The 24837-nt window shown below is 41.3% G+C and overlaps 2 protein-coding genes across 4 annotated transcripts in view; one reads left to right on the top strand and one right to left on the bottom strand.

Annotated features, from left to right (window-relative positions):
- The first annotated feature begins 488 nt into the window (after positions 1–488).
- On the top strand, positions 489–9642 carry LOC137999957 (uncharacterized). Its single transcript, XM_068845998.1, has 8 exons — positions 489–605; positions 2987–3076; positions 4656–4890; positions 5900–6053; positions 7683–7903; positions 8112–8177; positions 8699–8839; positions 9273–9642. The coding sequence occupies exons 1-8, from the start codon at positions 543–545 to the stop codon at positions 9473–9475; spliced, it is 1173 nt and encodes a 390-aa protein (XP_068702099.1). The 5' UTR covers positions 489–542; the 3' UTR covers positions 9476–9642.
- The window catches only part of LOC137999955 (ATP-binding cassette sub-family C member 4-like), an 87222-nt gene continuing 71541 nt past the window's right edge, over positions 9157–24837 (bottom strand). Inside the window, exons 18-30 of one of the 3 annotated variants that reach the window (XM_068845994.1) lie at positions 24380–24520; positions 23640–23677; positions 20552–20799; positions 19469–19548; positions 17926–18076; positions 16510–16749; positions 15450–15550; positions 14892–15086; positions 13820–13975; positions 13128–13217; positions 12494–12666; positions 12055–12160; positions 9157–11205 (exon numbers count right to left, since the gene is read on the bottom strand). In XM_068845994.1, coding sequence (XP_068702095.1) covers positions 10846–11205; positions 12055–12160; positions 12494–12666; positions 13128–13217; positions 13820–13975; positions 14892–15086; positions 15450–15550; positions 16510–16749; positions 17926–18076; positions 19469–19548; positions 20552–20799; positions 23640–23677; positions 24380–24520 — 2079 coding nt within the window. In that variant the 3' untranslated portion in view covers positions 9157–10845. The remainder of the gene's footprint in view (positions 11206–12054; positions 12161–12493; positions 12667–13127; positions 13218–13819; positions 13976–14891; positions 15087–15449; positions 15551–16509; positions 16750–17925; positions 18077–19468; positions 19549–20551; positions 20800–23639; positions 23678–24379; positions 24521–24837) is intronic. The other 2 variants (XM_068845997.1, XM_068845995.1) reach the window with 2 other exon arrangements.

The following is a 24837-nucleotide window of genomic DNA, read 5'->3' on the forward strand; positions in this document are numbered from 1 at the left end:
GGGAGGTCTGGAGCTGTGAGTAGGCGTGGGATTTGTCACATATGGTTTAGGGGCCGACAGATCTCTCCCTCAATGCCGTACCGGGAGGCGAGGTCGGTAGCAGAAAGCAGCGAAGGGCCAACTGCGTCCAAAAGCGATCGCACGGGCCGAAATCCCGGGATGACTCGTTTGGTACGACGCTCCAGCGCCACGTCTGGAGGTACTGCACTTTTTCTCTCTTGTTCAAACATTCCGTCAGCGCATGCCTAAATGTTCTGGCTCTCCAATACGTAGCCATTCTCTTTACCCGTTGTTTGCTGTCGTACTGTATACCTCAATGGCCATTCATAAAACTACAACCCGCACCTATTGAAAGAGCTGTAAAACTACAAGTTCTGCTCATTTGGTGGTCAGATGGTGCTTTATTCATATGCAAAGCGGACAACACAAAGAAGATGCCAAGCAATTACGTTATAATTCTTAACACTTTCACTGTAACTTGATAAAATGAAAAGACTGTTTGGTTGTTGACAGTTCGCGAGATACTAGTGAGACGGGACTAAATGGACAAGAGAGGTGGTCTCCGGAAATTCATCGCCTTCTTTCTTTGGACCCTAATTGTAAAGGTAACTCTCACATTAGCTGCAAAGAACCTGATTTAACTTTACTTAGGCATTTCCTAAAAAAAAAAACAGCTAGTTATGGACAGTATACACACTCTCATGAGAGAATTGAGTACGTACGAAGATTTGAAATTTGATGTTAATTTTTAAAAAACTAAAAGGGAAGATAAACTTCAGTTTTAAATAGACCAATTTCGCAGGCGAACCCCTTTCAGCGGGTCCGGGGCATAGCCCCCGAGAGAGATTTTTAAATTCATATTAAGTCCTCGTTTTCAAGGATAATATTTGGTTGTTAAAAATATTATAAATTATCTCTGTCGGTAAGCGATTCTTGTCTATACTGAAGTTCTTCGTCAAAATCCATACTAGTTAAACGTTTTCTTTTAGCACATTTCACCGGGTTCGAGACAAGAAAGAAATTATGGGGGAGCGGGGCTTAGGTCAGCATACAACAAAGTATCATCTTTTATGTCCATTCTGAATAATTTACACATGCATGCAACAAATTATAATCTTTGGCACTCACTAGGTATAGACAAGAGTGAATTAGATATCTAACGACGACGGTTGCGGAAATGAAAATTCCACGAACAATTCGGATATCGAAGAAAAGTGAGGTGTATTTGAAGTACGGATTATAGACGAATAATTGAAGTGATCCTCTCACTTACCAGGACAACTTAATCAATTGTATTTTTACAGACACCTCAAAAATTCAGGCGCCTTCAAAGGGATTCGAACCCATGACCTGGGGCCCGTTTCTCGAAAGTCTCGAAAACGTTTCGGACCCGAACCTGGAAAGGCCATTCGTGAAACTGTTTTGTTTTGGAAAGTCGATCTTTTAACATGTTTGCAAGCCAACTAAAAGAAACATGTCTGTGAAGTTTGATGACTTAAATCCTCTCCGTTCTTGAGATACAAAGGGAATTGTGACACCCGAAAACGGCCCGTAAAGTTTCGGGACTCTCGAGAATCGAGCCCCTGGCCCTGGGCCCAACAAATTGACCTGCTCCCAACTGTGTGGCTTCAATAGAGTGTTTTCACTCACGTGATCAGTAACCTTGTTTTTCCATCGAAACAAGAGAAGACGTTTGCATGATAATGGAGCTCAATTCCCGGGGGATTAGTTGGAGACCCCAACATGGTTGCCGTTCGTTTATTTAGGGACACGAGCATCGCCGTCTTGAGGTCACGTGAAAACACTCCATAGAGGTCATTGGTTAGAATCCCGTTAAAGCCGCTTCAAATTTTCAGGTGTCAAAATAAGACAATTGCTTAAATTGTCCTGATAATTGCGAGGATCACTTCAATCTTTTAAATACGAATATCATTCGTTCAATGTGGAAAAAATCGTGCTGCTTTGCCATACTCTATAAATTGAAGGTTTTAACGAAAACGTGAGTATACAATTCGATACAACGTGAGTATACAATTCGATACAATGGCCGTAAATCTTAAAATTTATTTCTCCGGCAACTTTTATTTAAAACTGGATAAAGTGGTTACGTTTAGCCTTCTTAACGAACTGTGGTGCTGCGTTGGTGGGGAAGTAAAACACAGAAATGGGTTTATCAACTGAGTTGACATGGTAAATCGACCACCGTAAACGAAGAAATAAGCCTGCAAGTCGCACTCAGTGAGAGGAGGACAGTGTCAAATGGTAGTGGGGGAAGGGGAAGGGGAGAGAATTCAACCCTCCATCGGCTGTGTACTTTCAAAATGGCGGCCCACTACGAACGTTGAACCTCGAACAAGCGTCCGCCTGCCAAAAAACGCTTGCTCTGCAAGATAAAAATACCTTTGAAAGCTGCCGTTTCGAGCGTTAGCGCCTCGTTAGAGTGAATTCGTTCTGACGAAGGGCTAAAGCTCGAATCGTCACGGGGGTCAATTTACCATATCAACTCAGTTGATACACCCATTTCTGTTTTATTTTAAAACCTGTTTGCAGCACTCGAGTTATGGCACTCACTCAAATTGTAGCACCCTCGTTCTCCTCACGTGTGTTGTACCAATGTTGTACAATGTGAACAAGATGAAATCAGCCTGAAATACTTAGGATAGCGAAATGCACTTTAAAGTGACCCATAGATTCGTGGCCGTGAACATCGTCGATCCTGGTTTCCAAAATCAAGCAAAATCAGAGAAATTGATTGCACGAACGTATGTCGCTACGTAACCACAAAACCCCAAACTTTTTTTGTATCTTTTTGCGGGAGATCACATGTGGTGAGACGGAGAAAGCTCTTGCAAAGAAGAACTCAAATGTAATTCATTACGGCGTGATGTGTCTGTTTGTTTCAGTTTATAGTCGTATCGAAATCAAAACTGGTGAAAACGTTTTTTTTTTTTTACGTTGAATAAATGTAATTTAATTTGACTTGCAGAATTCCTCGCAACTTATGCACAAACGTACCACTGATGTTTCCGACGCAGAGGCCATTTACAATTATTATCAGCAATCGGTACAATCTAAGGTATTGACGTTTCTTTTTTGGTCAAAACTAGTTTATATCGATAGACTGATAGAGAGAATCACCAGTTATGCGACAATGGCCTTCTCTCTCTCTGAGAGAGGGGTAGAGAGAGGGAGAGAGTTTTTCTCTTGTCGCTTAAGGTGGCTCGGGCATATCATTACATGTAGATACGTCTGACTACTACTACTACTACTACTACTACTACTATTACTACTACTACTACTACTACTACTACTACTACTACTACTACTACTACTACTTCTACTACTACTTTTACTAATACTTCTACTACTACTACTTCTACTACTACCACCACCACCACCACCACCACCACCACTACTACTACTACTACTACTACTACTACTACTACTACTACTACTACTACTACTACTACTACTACTACTACTACTACTACTACTACTACTACTACTACTACTACTACTACTAAATCTTAAACGGTATACTGGTGTGTAGAGCGCAGGTGCATGCCCTTCGTATACGAACCACATTAAGTATTATAAAACAGGAGAAACACCGTTGCGCTCAATGTGTGCGGGACAAAATGGAGAAACTGTGCGAGTCACCTTGTAAGCAAACGTACGATATTTAATTTAGAGCAACGTGAGTACAAAATTCGACATTATAACATTGCTCAATACATTCACTGGAAGACAGCTGAGAAATGGGGGTTCGACAGAGCTGCAAAGTGGTATGAACAAAAACCTGAAGATGTGTTAGAGAATGACGCGGGAACTTCACCATTCAGTGCGATTGAATGGTTGAAGCAAAAGGATGGGACATTAAAGTGATAAAAAAAGGAGAAAGTGGTCCACATTATTAATATTGCGATCTGAGTGACACTAGAGCGAAGGAGAAAGAACGTGACAAGATCGAGAAATATGAACCACTAAAAGGAGGAGGTTAATTGGAAAGCTGACGGGGATGAAGTGATTCCAGTACTAGTGGTGATTGGAGCCTTGGGATTGATATCAGGTAGTTTTCTGGAATACGTGAAGAAGATCGGGATAGAGGCCACACTTGAGGTAAAGCAAAATACGAAACTCCTTGGTACAGTGAGAATCTTGACGAAATTCTTGTCCAAAAAGGTTTGGGACCTTTGTTAACTTGTTGTTGACTGCTCCCGAACCAAGTTTTTGCAGGGCAGACCATCAACACCTAAGTGTCCGAGAAGTTGTATTAATCAACCAAATGATAATAATAATGATAATTTTATCTCAGCTTGAAAGGAATGTTGTTAGTGTGAGATTAAGTCACTAAGTTATTAGGTTTTGTCCAAAGAACAGTACTGTACTTTTCGTGACAGCAAATTAAGAGATTTAGCATCCTATCTATGTGAAACGGCGAGCGTCAAATGGCATACTCCTGTTTGCCCTAAAAGCATCAAAATTCTCTCATCCTGACTTTTCTCTTTATTGAAAGTTGCTTTATATCTATAGCTAGTAGGCAGGGATGAGACCAAATCAAACAAGCCCTAATCCCAGTCATTTTAGGCAAAACTCAGAGACACGTTTGTCGTAAACATGATGATAAAGCTAATCCTTTATTCTCTCGTTCCCAGACCACTTACTATGGCAAATATCCAGGCGGCGGCGCCTGCACACTGGATCCACCTTCGCCAATGGCGTCGCAACCAGGTTGGATCCTTGTAGCCGCTGGACAATATGACTTTCTGAAATCTCTTGGCTGCGGAATGTGCGTGGAAATACGGGGGACTGGAAAGGGTAGTGGTGCCGATCCGGTAACAGGAGTGACCAAAGCTATTGTGCACGACTTGTGTGGCGCATGCGAAAAAGGTTGGTCTAGTTTTCTAAAGATGTCACCGTCCTGATACTTCTTCCTCAAAGCCTAACTTCAGAGAAAAACTACTTAGGTTACCACCAATTAACACTTGAAAATAACAATATTCAGAAAAGAGGCTTTGTGGGCTCATAATAAACTCCTTTCAGCAAATATTTAACAATTATTCCGTGAGCGCGCGTTGGATATGAGATGGTAAATAGCCAACGAGGCGCGTAGCACCGAGTTGGCTGTAACCAGCCTCGTATCGAACAAGCGCGAATGGAATAATTGTTTTATTAAATTCCTTAAACTCCAAAAATTTGGAAGTACGAAATGAGTCAGCTAGCCAAGTGGCCTATCAGGCCGTAGCTTATCCCCGGTTTCTGTAGCATGAAGCGACTAGGAGTATTTCTACTCCCCCCTGGATGGGATGCTACTCCATCGCAGGGTTACCCCCAGCATTAAATTCGCCGGTACCTATTTATACACCTGGGCGGAGAGAGGCACCGAGGGAGTAAAGTGTCTTGCCCAAGAACACAACACAATGTCCACGGCCAGTACCCGAACCCGGACCATTCGCTCCGGAGTCGAGCACACTAACCATGAGACCACTGCGCCTCCCTGGAAGTACGAAATACGAGCGAAAAAAAGAGAGAAAATCCGAGCGAAATCGAAAAAACTTGATGAAGATGCGATGTAGCGTAATACCTTGTGGACGTCAGACAGACGTAGGCTCATCACAAAAACATTTCTTGTCTTTTCGCGTACTTCTAAACGACGGAATTGATCCAAAGTTTCTACAAAACAAGTTTGGCTTTATTCAGGGAGAAATTTCGCTTTCCGGCGAAAAAGTTTTTAGCTTAGCAACGCTTAGCGCAATCATTTACCATATAAGGTCAACCTAAGGTATACGAGCTAATAACCGAGATTGAGTGAACCAATCATGATCAGAGCACGAGAAATGCATTATCCGAGGTTGAGAATTTAATAATAAGGGTTAACAATTTCATGCTTTCAAATCAGGGGGCTATGATTTGTATATCGACGGCGATGGCAAATGGGAAATCGAATCCAAAGCAATCGATTGTCCCACTCTCCCCGGACCAGATGGCCAGATAAAGTTTCGATTCGTCGACGACAACCTGTGGAGTTTTAAACTTCAAGCAAGGAACCACAAGTAAGCCTTACTCTTGATATCTTGATATCTCACTTATCCTTTTATTTTTTGGTTTTCTTGAAGTATTTTTCATGTCATTTTCGAAACCACTCGCTCGTGCATTTTGGGTCAAATGCCCGCTGCTAGCTTTTGCTACCTTTAAAGTACCACTCATTACAAGATTAAAATGGCATAATTTTCTTATAATAGGAGACAACTGGTCATGAGGACATATCCTTGTGTTTTAGGGAACTTTTCCGAATCTGTTACCTACTGAGTGTTCTAAAATCAGTGTTTGCAGCTGTTTTAACGAGTAAGAACTTTGCGGCCATATTTTTGGCTCTGCACTTGTGCCACACTTTTAGGTTCATACACCGTAGGCATTTTCGATGAAAGGACAGCTTCTTTAGAACTTCTAAGCTGGTAGCATCTTTCAATGCGACCCTTTGGTTTTTACCAAGAGAAAATGAGGGGACAGAGCAGGAGGCTCCCGGTCCAGCCCTTGGGATATGTCATGTCTACGAAAGTTATTTTTAGACAAGCGGAAGTCTTTGTTCTAGCGGAAGTCTGTATTCCGAGACGTCCGCATGCAGGCCAACTTCGGTCTGATGTTTGAAAGAAAATAAATATTCATTAGCCTTCCACGAGCGCCGCCATTTTCTCTCTTCACTAAGAACCTGAGAGCGAGACAAGACTGCATGCGGACGTCTCGGAAGACAGACTTCCGCTAGAACAAAGACTTCCGCTCGTCTAAAAATAACTTTCGTGGACATGACATATCCCGACCAACGCCCTGAGCCTCCGTCTCTGTCCCCTCATTTTCTCTTGTTTTTACATACGTGATAAGAAACGTTTTCTTCTAACGAAAAAATCAAGTTGCTACTAAGAAACAAATATCTGGAACATCATCATGGAACTTAAGGCAGAGGGAATGGCGCAGTGGTGATAGCACTCGCCTCCCACCACTGTGACCCCGATTTTGGCGCCTCATGTGCGTTGAGTTTGTCCGCGGTTCCATACTCTGTTCCGAGAGGTTTTTCTCCAGGTACTCCGGTTTTCCCCTCTCCTCAAAAACCAAGCTACGATTTGATTTATAATGTTATTTCTTTAGTGTCCCCAATTAGTACACCGCCCCTAAATACACATATTATAGAATACACGCGTTATAATGCAATAACAGTTTTGTGGGATTTCAATAGACTTTCTTGCTGGATACCCAAGCAGCGTGACTCCCCGGAGTGTTCAGCACGGGGTATTACTGGACGGTCACCCACCCAGGTATTACCCCAGCAAACAGGCTGGCGACTTAACTTCGATGGACAAACAGGAATGGGCAAGCCGTACACTATCAGATGAGATCGAGCATGGCAGCCAGCCAGCCAGCCAGCCAGTCCACGATAGCATATAAACGCTGAAATCATGCGGCATAAAGATGTATACCCGCGAGGGCCATCCCGCAGGACTGATACTACATACTAAAAAGCGTTCTCCTTTGTCGAACGCCATAATCGTTGTTTTATAACATGCGCGCATGGTCGCGAGGAGTTAGAATACAATTCACAGGAACGTAAAATTATCATCATCCTCTGCACTAATCCGCATAGGCTTAGGCTTTTCTTTTATCACTGTTTTTGTTAATTTATTCATTAGAGTTCCTGTGGCTGGTATAGAAGTCGAGAAGAATGGAAAGTACCATTGCCTGAAAAGAACTGGAGACAACTACTTTACCGGTGACGGCCTTGGCAAAATAGAAATGCCATTAAAAGTGAGACTAACAGCGGTAACAGGAGAACAAAAGGAAACAGTTATCCCATCTATGTTAACGTCCGATATTCCTAGTGGTGTACAGTTTTCTGGATTTGAAACAGGACGTAAGTTTCGCTTAGATGTAGTTAAATGAGAGCTCGTCGCTCGTTTATCCATTTATTCGATTTGTTTTATTCGTTCAATTGTCTATTCCTCCCTCTATTCACTGTTTACTCATTTACTCCATCAGTTGTAGAACTGTTTCCTTCAGGTTTATTTAAACGCAGGTATTCAACTACTTTACAACTTTGCATGGCTCACTTTTTTTCACAGCGGGCCCCTCAAGTATTTTATGCGCTGGGCAGGGTAAAAAACCTCCTTATCCATCAGAAGGAATACGTAAGTGAATTCTAAACGTTTACATTGAAAGATATCAGACCATCGGTCACGGCTTGATGTCATTCTGCTTTGAAAAATGATGATTCAAGACCCAATTCTCTCATTTATTAAAACCAGAGAACCATGACTAATTGTTAAATTGATTGGGGTGTGAACCTAAATTTGTCCATCTCAGATAACTACCGCACTCAGCATTCCAGTTCAGTGTGCTTCCCCGCTCGACTCGATTCCACTTCAATGGCTCTTTATTTGCACACATATGTCTGAGAATCTCCAAGGGAGAAACGACAAGATGTTTTTGACAATTAGCGATTGTAGGAAAAAAGTAGTATAACTTTGTGGAACCACTATGCAGTATCGGAAAAAACGCTATATGAGCACAACGTATAGTTTCCGATTAAACCAAACAACAGGAAATCAAATCACTTACGATCCTGCGATTCGAAAAATTAACTTGAAAAAAGTGAAAAAGGTAACGAGAATTTTAATAATCATACGAGCTATGTTCTCTTGTTTCCTAGCAACTAGCAGTGGTGGAGCACCCCCACCCGCACTTCCTCCCCCTGGTCCACCATCACCATCTCCTCCCCCAGCACCCACCACTACAGGAGGGGGAGGGGAAGGAATATCAGCTCCAGGAACAGCAAGCGGCGGCGGTGGAGGTTAGATAGATTTTTCCAATCGGTAAAATGCAAGGAGAAAGCATTCTAATTGTTGGAGCTAGGTCCTGTGGTGCCATGAGGAGTTGAAAATTTGGATCTCAAAACGGCCCCTTTGATAGGTCTGATATTTACAGGTTTCCCATAATGACATCAAACTATTCGGCCCTGAAAATTTAATTGCAGACATGCAGAGGTCTGAAAGTGACATGCGAAGCAAGCGTTCCCGTACCAGAGTAGATCTTCGAAGATGCGCGAAACGTTTTATTTCGTCATTCAGAGCTCTTTCGTCGGCTCTCTAAAACAAAATGACCGTTCTATGAAGTATTTTATTGCAAATTGGTAAAGTTTCTTTCTTTTCATCTGTGAGGGAAATCGTAAACAAAGTGCTACTTAACAATGTTAACAAAATTATTGAAAATTATACTTGTTTCAGCGGGGCCTGATGGATTCTGCAAGGATAAATCTGGCGTGTTCCCAAACCCAAACGACTGCGCAGGCATAATCATTTGCAACAACGGCCAAGCTCACCACCAGTCATGCGCAAAACCACTACTCTTAAACGCAGACTCCATGAACTGCGATCTTCCTGATCGAGTAGACTGCGGATCCAGACCCATTAGAAACAACGATGCTTAAACGCGGAAGACTAGCTCTAAGGCCGTCTACAGGCAAGAAGCTTTTGATCTAAATTCTATGAACATGACAGCAATGGCTGATAACTTGGAATTTTGTCTTGGGTTGTTAACGACAATAATTTTTATTCCATTTGTTGATCGATGATGAATTACAAACGACTTAACTGATTTTTTTTTTGTTTTTTTGTTTCCTGAGAATTGAGATATCGATTGATTGTTTTATTCAATGATTAATTGCTTGAAGAATGTGTTAAGAGTGGTTTTCAATTGAGTGTCGAAAGTAATCAGCGAATTGCTTTGGTTTATGATTACTTCACTCAGTGATTGGTTCAAAGTTCTCGCGCCACTTTTTCAACCAATCAGAAGTGAAACCAAAACCAATGTGCTCGCGCGTGCACATTTTCCCGCGCTTTGTGTCGGCTACTTGATTGGTTTACTGGATTGTCCCCGTCCTTTTTGATTGGCCAAAGTAATTACTTTGGTTTTGGTTTTACGACACTCAATTGAAAATCGCTCTAGTTTGATTGATTGGTTGGTTTAAGGTAGGGACATATAAGGAAATTGCGTAATTCGTGCTCTAGCAAACGCCATTTTGCATGGACTATTAACTTGCTCCGTTAACACTTAATGATTCAAACATGGCTATAGCAGTAATGCAAAAATTGGTTTTATGCACTTAGCCAATCTAAAGCAAAGGAATAAAAAGTTGAAAATGCGAAAATAAACACCGGGTGGCTATGAACACATATTTCTTTAGTGTGGAAAATGAAGACCCCTGATGAAGGCATGCTAAGAAAATGAAGAGTATCGTCGGGCCGTCAACTTGGCAAAGCCGACCTGACATACGTGTGAGTAGAAGCAGGGTTACGCAGAGTTGACACAGTAAAGAAAGCACTTGCTTTTCACCTATGTGGCCCGGGATCGATACTCGGACAAGATGTCGTTATGCATGTGTCGGTTGGGTTTATTGATTCTCCTCTCTGCTCCGAGAGGCGGGTTTATCTCCGGATAGTCCGGTTTTCCCGTCTCATCATAAAGCAACATTTATTTGATTTACTTTAATACGAGCAGGTCAGATTCAATATCCAGCGGCACGTTCAGAAGAGCTCTTGTCTTCCACATAACCTTACGTTTCCAAATTAAATCTGGTTCAAAGTTCTTAGCGGATAGCAGAGTAAACGAAACGTGGCAGCAATACAACTAACGTTACAAGAAATTCGATGCTGTTTTGATGTCAACTCGAAGTCGACAACGATCACCGAACGAAAGCACTGGTGTTTTCACTCAGCTCTTGGAAGCTGGAAAGCCACGGTGGATGAAAATTCACAACACAACCTAAAAATTCGCTTAAAACAGATTTATCGCTTTAGATCATGAAACAGTTGATTCGCTCAACAGCTTTTCTTTTTCTAATGAGGAACTTCTCCTAACCATGGGTAAAATTAAATCATCAAAATCGTCCTCATTTTCTTGTTCAGGTTCAAGTTCAGGTTCAGGTTTTTCTTCTTCATTCTGCAATGGTATTGTCTCGTTACTCGGCCTCCTCAATGCTTCCAACTCGCTATCTTCAGTTAGTTCGTGTCTCAAATGAAATGCCTGGCGGGCTACATCGTATAGATTTGTCTTTAAATGTTCGCTGGTGTGCTCCACCATTTTCGAAAACAAACTTTCCTTGTCTTGGAGTAATAAGTACGGCGCATCGAACTCCACAAGTTTTCCCTCGTCCAGTACCTGCGATTCAAACAACAAAAATGATCTCCACTTGAGTTTCAAGGATTAAAGACATTAATCAAGGATCAAAGACATTGTGTTGTCTCCATAAAGAGAATTACTTAAGGTTTATTCTTTTAATTTCTATTATGTGCTCATTTAACATTAAGGTGCAATTTAGTCGTAAAACTGTTTACCAGTAATTCGAGTGAACCTTTGGGTGCTGAATACAGTAGAGTATGACTTATTTGCGAATCATCATATTTTGGCTAGTTGCTGTTCCTTGTTTTCTTATTTTTGCCTCTTACTTCCATCATTTATGCTTTCAGCACGAAGTATAAGTCGCGAAATGTGAACTGGGGAGGCACTATTTGCCGGGATACAAAAAAGCATGGATGAGCATGCTCAATTCCTTTGGCAGCCCAGGCAAAACATTCAGGGCCAATTATCTAAACTGAACAAAGAACAGCCGGTACTTTCGAAAACCACGTTTCAAGCCATTTTTGCCAATTCTCTGCTTTAAAGGCTGTTCATTATCGAAAACAGTGTCGAGAATGCCATACCAAAGGATAAAAGCATATGTATCTTCTTGAAGCAACTCACCTCACGTCCAAAACGTTCTGGACAGTAACCGCACTGTGGAAAACCGCGGTCGGAGTTAGACTTTGGTTAAAATGGACCCTTAGAGAGCAAACTCGCGTTCTTTCAGCTTGTTTGGCGGGACTGAATATTTCAGTCTGGTGCCAGGATGTTTTAATTTCCGCCCTCTATTATTAAACTGACACTGAAATTTTGCGTTACACGTTTGCTGTAATCATGCACGTAATTGTTGCTATCAAACTGCGCCGGGAATTCTCCGCATCAACTTACCATAACTCTGTCTGAGTCCATAATGGTGTTGAGTCGATGAGCAATGGTTATAACTGTGCAGCTTTGAAACTTGCTACGTATAGTCTCCTGGATTAAAGCGTCCGTGCTATGATCAAAAGGAAAGGAGGTACCGATTCAGACATAGGGCATTTCAAAGTACACACCTGTTGCTCGTCAATGGTGCTCTGTTATGGGGTTATTAATTTAATCGAGTTGAAGATGATGAAGATGATGATGATGACGATGATGATAATGATAATAATAATAATAATAATAATAATAATAACAACAACAACAATAATAATAATAATAATAATAATAACAACAACAACAATATACAATATATAACAATAACACGATGATGATGACTGCCAACCAAACTTCCTAATTTACATGAAATGTAGAGAGAGCAATTATTTTTCGAGTCTAATACGTGTACCTGTGATCCACATTCGCAGTTGCTTCATCTATGATCAATATTTTATTATGCTTCAAGACTGCGCGTGCCAAGCACACGAGCTGCCGCTGGCCTACGCTAAAATTTGAACCACCCTCGGTAAGCTTAGTTTCCAAGCCATCTGGTAGCTCAGATACTGTTTCCTTGAGTTGTACCTGAGATGGAAAAATATTTTCGAAATGTTATGTATACATGTTAGCTTGACATAGGCGACCAACAGGACAAGAATTCTGGGTTACAATTTTTGGAGTTGAAGACACTTAATATAACGCCATGCGCTGCCACCCCTCACATATTGTTAAAATGAGTAACCTCCCGGATTTTGGGAGCAGTGTGATCAGGGGCATCCGGGATTATTTCTCGAGAGGGAACGCTGGAAACTAGTTTGCGCGGAAGACCGCCAAGCAACCGTTACGGCAGCCATCTTGTTTTTCTTTCCAAACTGGGTTTGTCGGGAATCGATTCGATGTTTAAGCAAATGTTTTCTTTTGTCAATAATCTCGCAAGCGAGCCTCTGTGAAAGGCTTGAGAGCACCTTGGACATTGTTGAAAATTTTACGACTTCTGGATGTTCATTACAACAGAAAGAACATTATTCTTGATAACTTATGCAAACCTCTTCCAAAGCATTCCACAGTTGCGAGTCCTCGTATTGTCGGAACGGGTCCAGATTTTTCCTAAGGCTTCCACTAAAAAGGACTGGGTCCTTGAAAGAAAAGAAAACAAAGAAGCAGTCTTTCATCAGGCAATTTGCGTTTTCATCCATTAAAGACAGCATTGCTACTCAAGGAAACTGAAAAGGTTTACTGAATTAAGAAGGCCTTAAATTCATTCGCAATAAGAATGGCCGATGATAGGTAATTTCTGCTTAAATTTAAACTGCCAGCCAAGATTTTCTTACTTAGTTAAACAGTGTACAAGCACAACAGGCAGCCCAGGCTCGGTCGGATACGGTGAGAGCAAATCAATGAACGGTTAACTTACCGTCATTGTCCAAATTCGTTGTAAGTGAGCATTGAAGGATTTAAATCGCGCTAAATCAGGCAAATAACCACACAGAAAGCAAGTCACCAGAACAATTACGTATGGCTTTTTCATTGAGAAATTTTGCGTGTAAATATCTTTTTGAGTCTGTTATTGGGAGACATGTACAAATGCTTGTAATTAACCGACGAAGCTTGGCCTGCCTGTGGTTTGCATTTACAGAACTGAGGTTTTTATTCCCCCAAGGTTAATTCCACACTTAATTAATATGAAAGATAAATCATGATAGTGGAGACCTATCATTTTTAACATAAAAGCGTTTACCTGAGGAATGATGGACAAATTACGTCTCAAGTCCCCAAGTGAAATATCTGTGATAGGAATGGCATCTATCCTAATGATTCCTTCCGGTTCTGCCAGCCTGAATAGAGCAGCTATTAATGATGACTTTCCAGCACCAGTTCTACCAACAACGCCGACCTGAGAGAAAACCAATCAATGATACTCATACAACTCCTTTAGGTGAATACAAATGAAAGTTAAGGGGCAAAAGAGAAAAGTAGTCGCAGTTTATTAAGAAAGATGCTGTCACACTCTCACATGTAACGCGACACAAAAAGAACACGAAATCGACCAGCTTCCCGATGGTGTGATAGCTCAAGTGCTAGGGAAATGTGACAACAGAGCAATCGTACGATTATGGATTTCGACGGTGCCGCTAAAACCGGATTCCTCTCATGTTTTATTTTTGGCTGCCAAGATAATCCTTTCAAATCCACAGCTTAAGGCGCTGTAACGCTGTGCAATTTTTCATGCAACCTGTCTCACAACGGGAGACCGTGTATCTTTTCAAACGCGGTCTGTGATTGGACGACGAAACAATAGATGATACAACAGTAACAAAAGAAGCAACAGGTCATACGGACCAATGAAAGTAGCAGTCTGGAATAGCTACAGGATTACTCCGCAAAACGCCATGGCGAGATATGTTGCACGAAACATGTACTGCCAAATTTAACATTCCTTACAACGGCCAAAAACGTTGCGAAGTAAAATTGAGTTCTACTTTCCGTAATGCTTCACGCAACATTACACTGCGTAGTGTAGCATCTGTCCTGCAATTTCAGTAGCGTCCCAACGGTTTGAGGAAGCAGCCAATACTTTGAAAATGTTCCTTTGGCCTCTCGTGATCATCGAAAGCGAGACAAGTTGCTAGAAACGTTGCTAAAGGTAACAACCACCAAGCAACTTGTTTCGCAATGTTAGACTAAGTGTCGCAACAAAATTGCGAGACAGGTTGCAAGTAAAATTAGCGAGTCTAACAGCGCCTTTAAAGGTATGACTTTCATTCATTCTCTGTCATATTTGATAGCGGGGATTCGCCGCTATGCGTTACCTTTTCTTGTGCTCGAATGCAAAAATTCATCTTTTTGAGCACGTACGGCAACGTGTGGTGATGTGCGTAGTAGAGACCTTCAGCCGTTATTATTCCATACTTGGGCCAATCCTTTGGTACATCGACAGTTTTGTCGTTGGGTTGCGTTTCTTGTTCAAGATGGCTGTATTCCATCACACGCTCCACTGAAGTCATCTACAGGACATAAGCAGCTCAACGATAAAACAGTTACAGGACATTGTACATAATGTTACCGATTGGGAAGCGATAATAAGGAATGCTATGGATGCTACTGTAGCAGTTCAGTGTATGTTTGACTTCAAATTCAACACTCAGTTAAAACAACCCATGAATATCAGGTTTCGTTAGCCATCGTTCTTAGCAACTGGTTCTCGACGTTTTTATATCAATTACCAGGCACACCACCTCGGCGCTCTATCGTACACACCACTGTTATCCACCGGTCAACACTTTGGAATGCGTGAGAGCAAGGCCCTCCACTCCAGCAGAAATTATCAATTATCATTATAAATATCTGTTAAATTCTGTACCACTTACCAGGCTCTCCACCTCGGCGCTCTGTCGTATACCCCACTGGAATGCACCGGTCAACATTTTGGAATACGTGAGAGCGAGGCCCACCACTCCAGCAGAAATACCTTGAAATGTGATTTAATTGGGAATAAGGTAAAATATGAAATCCTTCGGCATTATATGCAAGTGTTTTTAATCAATAAAGACTGAATTCTGCGTTAAGTTTTCCTTACAAACAGCGCTGCATAAAACCTCGATGTTCTTAAAGATAAGAAAGACAAGCAAAGAAGAAGAAAAAGAAGAAGAAGAAGGCGACGTCCCTATTAACACCGTCCAACAACACTTCTCTTCGAAAAACGAACAGAAATCAGTGTTTTCCTTTATAATAATAATAATTGGCAGTGCTAATCACCCTTTACTTGCAGTCTTCAGGACTGAATTACGAAGGGCGCAGCTCACAATATCGGGCTGAAAGCTTACAAGGGCGCCTCTGGTTGCCGCTATACAATCCATGTTGATGTCGGAGCACAGCACCACAGCTAGATGTTAATTAGTTGTGAGTCGATTTTGATGAGGGAGGAAAACCGGAGTACCCGGAGAAAAACCCTCGAATCAGGTTGAGATTGACTGAAATTCAGCCCACATGCAAGCCGGGGCCAGAGTTGAACCCCGGCTAGCAGTGGTGGGAGGCCCGATAGATAACCACTAAGCCACCCTGACTCCCAATGAAAGATGTGTAACACAATCGTGAGATTGCTGTTACCGACTTTGTCCGTTTGACTATCCTGTAATTTGGAATGCACTTGAAGGAAATATGGATTCGCCCCCAACCTAGACTGCTTGCAGTCCCTTTTCAGTTAGTCGAACCGCCAACTTTGGTCACGCAAGCGAGCGTGACCAAAGCGGACGGTTCGACTGACTCAAAAGGAACTGCGAGCAGTCTACCCCTTACCAACCCCACCCCTCCCTCTTCAGGCGGCTTATCCCCAGCAAACAGATATGATGACCCTAACAGCCACGAAAAAGTGAAGGAGGCAAGACGTAAATGAAAAGTCCAAATTGAAAACTACTTGTTTTGACTTACTAATCCCGCCCTCTGCCATCAAAAGAGGAGTAAATGTCGCCACAATAATAAACATGGCACACATGAAATCCAGCCTGCATCCAAGCCACCTCGATCCCGCTTGGAATAAAAACCACGTGGCCGTGTGATCATCTTGATAGACATGATACATGTCCCTAAACCTGCCTTCGACTGAGTATGCCCGGATAGTGGTGAGACCTTGAATGGTGGCAGATATGTGAGAGTACAAAGGATTGCGGTCTGACAAAGAGAAACAAAACCACTTGTTAAATTAAAATGAAAAGTATCTTTTGTTTTGAGAAATTCACATGAAAGAATAACGGGAACCTTTAGCAACACCGCCCTCAACAAGGACGACAATGCCTCAAAACACTGGGTGTAATTGACCCAAAACAATAGCTCTGCACGCCTGGCAAGTGCAAGCTACATTTTAGGATGCTCCTCTGCCGTCATCCTCAAAGCAGCGACACGAAATAGCCCAAACCAAGGTTGTGTGGACGACGAGAGCGCTCGACCATGATTTTTCTTTTTCTCAAACAATGTAAACACAGTTTAACAGGGTTTTCGACAGTTTTGAAAAGTAGCGGATATATTTCTGAAAGCCCGGACGTGACATTTTTGGCCCCGCAAGGCGCCTCACGAGCACCGAAGGCGCGAGCTATCTAAGGGGATGTGGGGGAATGTCCCCCAGGAAATTGATAAAACAGAACAATCAGAAACGCTGTTTCCAGTGTTTCTGGAACCCACGAATCAGTTTTCCAGGTAAGGCGGAGTTCACTGAAGTTCTCTTTAAAAAGGAAGACACTTTGCGCGCGAAAAGAAGCTGCAATGGTCGGAAAGCCATCAGAATAACGAAGTCGTTGCTTGAGGTCCCTTATTAGACTGGGAAAAAGATTGTGCGAGACTAAGGATGCGAGGGAAAAGAGGCTATTGATCTCAATAGACAAAAAGACGAAAGTATTCTACTGATATAAAGTGCCGCTAACTCAGTATCCTGGGTCCATAAATGCATGGTTCTAAGGAAAAAAATACTGAAAAACTGAACAATTTGACATGTTTAAAAGCAAGGATTCCATACGGTTTACAACTGAAAGTAAACTTGGCTTTTGAAAAAAAGCGGAAAAGAACAAGGAGATGTTGAAATGAGGAATTAAAGAGCCAAATACACTCAAATTCTTTTTAAGGATAAGGGGAATAAACAGAGGCCGTTGCATTAAGAATATGGAAATTCCCTTGTCGGTGTGTTGTTCCTGACGAGTTCTTACAGTAAAGCCGAAAAAACCTAAGAACATGGCATAAAGAAAAAAAAATTAATGATGAATGATGAGAGAGCAAATATGGATGGAAGTGATCAGGAAATTAAACCCATCCATCTTTACCCTATCATTTTTTCCATTTTGTGGGGCTATAACTTACTCATTGCTTCAAGGCGTTTGATTTCTCTTGAAGTCTTCAAATAGTAATGTCGTATAAACAGGAACATCCCTACAATAGGGATGGCGGCTGCAAGAAGGTAGGGCATTGCTACCACATTCAATAACAAAACCGCGAAGGCCATGAGCATGAGCTGAAATTGAAAGACAAGGTATAGTACCTTTAGTTGTTGTTGTTGTTGCATTGCGTGGAGGTGGTTCTAGAATATATCTAACAACTGGCGATACAATCAACGCTGTTGTTTGGACGCTTGGGACAACAGTGTCGCTCCTTTAGTTTGCAGCTTTGTATCAGAGTGCAATTTTTGGAACCCAACAGTAGTTGTACTTTTTAATTTCAAAGTATTGCAACTCGACTTATCTAAGTTAACAATAATTATCACAATAATAATAGGCAAATCAAATGAGCATACAAAAGAACTCTTGCGATGCTTGTATCGCCCCCGATAAATACACTATAGACAAAAGTGTCCAAAACGTTGAGAGACCAATTTCGATATATTAAAATTCAATCCTGAATAAAAGGTATCATCTCGAGGCTCTGGGGAATAAAATATAAGAATTTGTAAGAGTTTATTCCCCGGAGCCTAGAGATTACGCCGTTTGCTTAGGACTGGGTTTTAACTATATCGAAATTTGTCTAATGGATTGTAACCTTTTAAGCTAAATTCATAAATCTCCAAACCGGATTAGCATCAAAATAAAGTGGGTCTGATTGTCAACTTGCTGTCAGTCTTCCGCACTATGCCTCTGAAACTGATGAAGGCCAGGTTTGTATATTTAAATGACTCAGATGATCTCATGACCTCAAAATCAAAACCAAAATACCCTGAGCTGTTATGTGAAACTAAATATTAATTGAATTGAAGTAAAAGACGTGAGTGGGCCATGCATGACAGCAAAAAGTTGGATGATAACGATAATGATGATGATGATGATGATGATGATGTGGTGGTGGTAGTGGTGGAAACGATGATGGTAGTGATTTCAGGAGAACGACGTTTAGCCAAATCGATTGGCAAAACGACAAATGATTGGCTCATTAATATGAAATATCGAGCTAACGAAATCAAAATGCAATCTCATTCAACAATTTTTCATTTGAAAGGATATGGGTGGATTGTGTCAAATCGGCCAACAGACGGCGATTGACAGTTAACTGACTGTAAACTAACGGATGGCGCGACGTAACCTGCGATCAGGCGTACTTTTCTTTAGACAGGGCGCGAAAAGGCTGTCTAAACAAAAGTACGCCTGATCACAGGTTAAGCGTGACGAATTGGTACGACTATTCATTTATACACCTCATTCAAAAACGGCTACCATTTTAGTATTTTTTTGTTTGCTTGCAAATTAGCCCTGCTTGCCTCGTTTGAGGTTAAATACTCCATTGAACTTTAATTTTAAGAACGAGGCAAAAAGGGCTAATTTGCAAGCAATTAAACGAATACGAAAATGGCGGCCATTTTGGAATAGGTGTATTGTCTGTGATGATTAACGGATTGAAAGATAATAAACAAACCTACCCGACAATACTCATAAAATGTGTACGGCAACAGGTTGTCCATTTGACCAATATCCTTTGAGAATCTGTTCAACACCCTTCCTGGAAAATGAAGAAGCGACTTTTTACTGATGGGGCTTCAAAAATGGCTGGCCATCCATGAACTCCTAACAACGTTCTGCAGATACATTTTGTTTAAAATGTGTGTTCCATTTAATTGGACAAACCATGCTTTGAAAATTTCATTGTAAACTACTTTTGGCTTATTCCGTTGAGAACCTGAAACAGCTTGAAGAGACATTAATGAAAACTCGAACTTCAAATGCAAGGAATGAAATTTTTTTAAAAATAATGATCAAAGATTATGAAAAGTTTCCTGCCTTCCAGACTAAATGCACTAGCATTAGTTCAGCCCCGATAAACTGGATTTCTGTTTCGCCTGATTTGCTTTCAAAGCCAGGCCGATGAGCTAACGCCTACCGGCTACAACTGAAATAAAGTAAAATCTCCCCTAAGGGCCTAATAGTCGTGCATTTATGTACGGCACTCGTGGCAGTTACAATGGGTTCTTTGAATGATACTGTCACACGGTACAAAATCCGCCATGCTGGATGGCAAAAGAATGCAACAGCCTCCAAAACAAAGCGATTTCAACCAGCCAAGTGTGACTTTTCTTTGTTTTGGATGTCCCAGTGCGTAGCTTGCCATCCAGCTGGGCAGATTTTACATCATGTGACAGTTTCATGCAAAGGGCCCATTTTCTGAACGATAGACCACCAACACCCGGGGTCTTTCCCCCTACTATTCACGAAAAGTGTGTGGCTTCTTTAACGTCCCACAGTGTGGGTTAACAGGAAGGGCTGTGAGAGGGAGCCTACGGTTTATTGTCCTTACCTAAAAAGAAGTCTAACCAATTGCAGATGAAATAACAAAACCTGCACTTTCTCCTCGGTTATTTAATACCCTGAGTGTTGGTCCGATCGAGGTTTTGAGCCCGAGATCTGCCTCACGAAAGTCCACTGCTCAACCAACTGAGCCCCCGGGCAGCTTAGGGTTACGGGACGGGTTACGGTTAGAACAACGACAAACGACTTCGGTCACGTACCAACTGGGTTATGATCAAAGAAGTAGATGGTCGCTCCCAGAAGGTTCTCAAACATAAAGTTGTGAAGATTTCGTGAAGCACATATGGCGATATAAAGAAAAAACCCTGCAGCTGCAAATGCCAAAAGGAATGAGCTGACCACAAGTGCACCATAAATGCCAATGTATCGCTTCCTCCTATGAGAGAGGTCAAGGTTGTAATTTGAATGGTTTTTCGCCAGCGCAGCATGCTCATCCTCAATATCTGCCCTGGAAATACAAAAGCGAATGGAAACTAAAGTTAATCAGTTAATTAGCCTAGAATATTAAAGAGACGGTATAACAAAGTTCAGTGACAACAACACGAAACCCATGGCACATTTGATTGTTTCAGGAAACTGAAGAACCATCCGACTCGACTAGCTTTGCCATTATTAGATGGGGTATAAGTTTCAATGTGTTTCAAAAATTAATATTAACAGTGATAAAGGAATCCGCGAAATTTCTGAAAAGTAGATTCCCACCAACAGCAAACACAACAATAGATTGTAACATAACAAAAGTAAAGCGCGCGCTCTGATTGGTCAGTTACCATTTGCCTACGGGTGAATGGTTATGACGAAAACACTGCGAAGAGAAAAAAAATCCTTTTTCCTCAAACTCCAATAATAACCGATCAGTCTGCCGCTGAAATTTCTTGGCAGCGTTATGAGAAAAAAGTTTTAACCCGTTAGCGGGTGCTTTACCCGAACCAATGGCAAAGTGATTTGCAAGCCAAAGTGAAAAGATGGCTAGAGGCATTCAAAGAAGACAAAGGATTTCACAAGCTATTACAAGATATTTTGGTTATGTTATAAAACAAATAATGAACGGTTCAGCGTGTACTATCGAGTTATAGTTGCACTTGGCTATCGCCTCGTGCGACTCTTACGCTTTCTTCGTGCTTAGCAACCTCCCGCGTGCAAATAAAACTCGATTATGATAGTACACGCTGTACATGCAGCAGACGACAGCAAACGTAACAATTTTCGCGGAATAATAGTAAGCAGCAAACTATAACATAAACAAATCAACCGATTTAAACGGGGTGAATTTTATCAAAAGACCATGGGCCCTTTTTACAAATAGCAGCCGAATAAAATACTTTTTGAAATTTGTTTTTTCTAATACGTTCTAGTCTCACTGCCATGACTATATTCAGAAGATTATCTTAAATAAACCAAAATGTGGCTTGTAGATCTAATAAACCAAGAGACTATCAGGTGAGAGAACACATCCCCGTGCCCTATGATAATCTTTTTCAATCTATTTTACGCCTCGTGCCACGCTGTCAGTTATTTTTAGTTTCGTCCCCATGGCCGCGCGGTCCATGGTCAGAGGATCAGATGTCATTGTGAGGAAACTTGCGAAGACGTTTCTCACCGTCGCATGATCCAGTGAAATCCTAAATCGAAATTTGAAGATGTGATCGGCTTTAATTTATCAGTGTGTTTTGTCATCCTGTGCGTAATGAGCGTTCGAGAAAAGTTATTTCAGTTTCAGAGAAGGAAAGGAACTGAAAGCAGCGAGGAATCCTCGAGTAAAGAACAGAGACGACAAGAACGCGAAAGCGAAGGTGAGATTTATTTGTTCTGAGCTTACGAGCTTTCGCTTTACGATTTTCTTACAAGCTATAATATGCAGCTTTTACACACATTATTAATTTTCTTTTAGAGTCCGTAACCCTCCCCCAAGAGAATGGAGAAGTTCCAGGTAAGAGTAAAAGCACTGATTGTTAGGCAAACTACGATTGGTAATTTACCATGTGCGAACCTTGTTGTTTGGCAATTGAGACAAAAAACAGAAAATAGTCTCATAGTCTCTTGAATAAACATAATCATAAATTAATGACAAATCGGCCGTCATTGATGAAAGTGGCCGTTTTCGAACTAGAAGATAAACAAATCGTCTGATGTGAAAACGGGACAAACAAATTTTTAGACGACTTAGTCCTCTGAAATTCTTCCGTTTAGGAAAACGGTTTTTAAAAGACGATTTGTCCATCCAGACAAACAAGTTGACCTAAGTCCGACATAAATTCACGTTTACCAGTTTCAGCACTTGGACTCCTTCAATTTGACTACTGTCTGTTTTGGTCTCAGCGATCAGTAGTTCCTACAGAAGATTACGCCAAGATTACGCCGACCACATCGCTGAAGGAAAGCCTAGACCACAACACCGGGAACTACATGCCCTACTCTTTTCGTCTACCGTGTGGGAGCTTTAACGTTACATGGATGCTCGTTAAATGTCGTCCCTAATAGTTTAAGTTCGTTCTTTCTTTTGATATCCGGTAAAGGTTCTGGGAGGGGCTTTTTGGTCTTCCCTCTAAGAATCATCTCCCAGGTCTTTGTTAAGATTCAGGGTCATTCGATTCTCTGTAGCCCAGCGTTGGATGTTCTTATTATAACCTCTGCTTGCGATTGATCAACTGCGCCAGATTCTTATCCCAGAAGACTTGAAAGTCTAACCATTTGCGGATGTAATTACAAACGCAGCACTTTCTCCTCAGTTATTTTAAGACCCTGAGTGTTGGTCCGGTCGGAGTCAAACTCACGACCTCCCGCATGGTAGCCCGATACTCAACCAACTGAGCCATCGGTGCCACGTTAGACGAACACATCGACAAATTAATTACTGCGGGAAAACGGAACTAGTGATGTAAGCGATGGCTTAATGAAGCCATTTTTACGACATCTACCCTCCAATAAATTGCGGTGTTTAAATGGGAAGTTTTCAATATAGCACGAGGAACGAAGGTTGACGCCGGCCAAACGCAAGGTAGCAAGCCATAGCTAGTGCCGGTCTTCACGCGCTCAAACTTATACAGTTTGTCCGGACAACACTAGCGCAATTGCTCGTCGAGAAGACCATAGGACGATTTGTCCGTCAAGACGGACGATTTGTTCGTCTTCTAGTGTGAAAACGTTGAAATGACTGGTCGACGTTCTTGTCCGATGCCGAATTGAACCAAGCAGTCTAGTAGAACATGAAAACGAGGTACCTACACAAAAGGGGTTCTGTCCTCCTTGCAAATACAAAAAAAAAAAAGAACAATGAACATAACTTACCAGTGAGCAAGCCACCAATCTGAAGTCATGATTGATGCCTTGAAAAGTAAATCAGTTAACGTGTCAAATCAAAAGTAAAATTAACACTGTAAGTGCGATGCTTCTGGGGATTGGCCTAAATACAACTTTAAAGTACGCAGTTTGAAGACCGGAATTTCAAGGACAGTTCAAGATCACGGGACTAATAATTTGAATTTGTTTATTATCTCAAATAACGAGAGAAAAAGGGCTGAAGGTGATGGATAACCAAAAGTTGAGTTTTATTGCTTAACAATTTGAGTTGAGTTAACAAGTTGACTTTTATTGCTTAACAATTACATGGCGAGTTTCAAACTTTACATAGCCCAAAAGGAACTTATCAGGGACCTTTAAGGTGATACATTTTCACACTCAAGAGAAATGGTCGATTTTACTGAATGGGCGACATTTTTGAGAAACTCTGCTGCTCTCGATTTGCTTGACAATATGACAATGCCGAAAATCGTTAAGACAAGTTTTTCCCTATAAAACTAATTGAGCAGAAGTCTAGATGTTACTTATTTGGGGAAGCGAACTCAGGACATTTAGAAAGAAAAGGGCCACAAAACTTGTTTAAAAACATCTTTAAACTTAACGCCTTGCAAACGAAATGGAAGCCAATTGAAACTGACAAAGTGCTTCAAGCTCCTAACAGTTTAAGACACAATTTGGCATTTGTTGTGCTTAAAGTAACAATTCACTTAGTTTATCCAGACACTAACCTGAACGGACAGGAAAATAATAATCAAAAGCAAGATCTTTGTAATGCCAGCACCAGCTTTCCAGTAATCAAAGTACACTTTCCTAGTAACTGTTCCAGTAAAGCGATCTTCTTTCTCAGCTGGTTGCTTACTTGTTGACTCCTGGTTGAAAATTAGCAAACATTTACGTTGGGAAACAATTTCATACAGCAACGCAGGCATTGTTCTTCTTGTACGTAATGGAAAAAAAAACTGAATTAGGAGGTATAATTCCTCTGTCTTGGTTCGATGTTCTTTTTTTGACCCAGACAAATTGTTTCTTGATTAATCTTGAGAAATGATGGACAGTTTCTCTGCATTTGAGAACGCCTTAAAAATTCAGCATGGGAGTCCCAGATCTCCCTATGTTTTAAACATAATTATAAAATAATAAGAATAGTACGCGCACTCTCATTGGTCAATAGCTGTGTTTAGATGAG

This window comes from Montipora foliosa, chromosome 4, assembly GCF_036669935.1.
Source record: "Montipora foliosa isolate CH-2021 chromosome 4, ASM3666993v2, whole genome shotgun sequence".
In the NCBI taxonomy this organism is placed as follows: Eukaryota; Metazoa; Cnidaria; class Anthozoa; order Scleractinia; family Acroporidae; genus Montipora; species Montipora foliosa.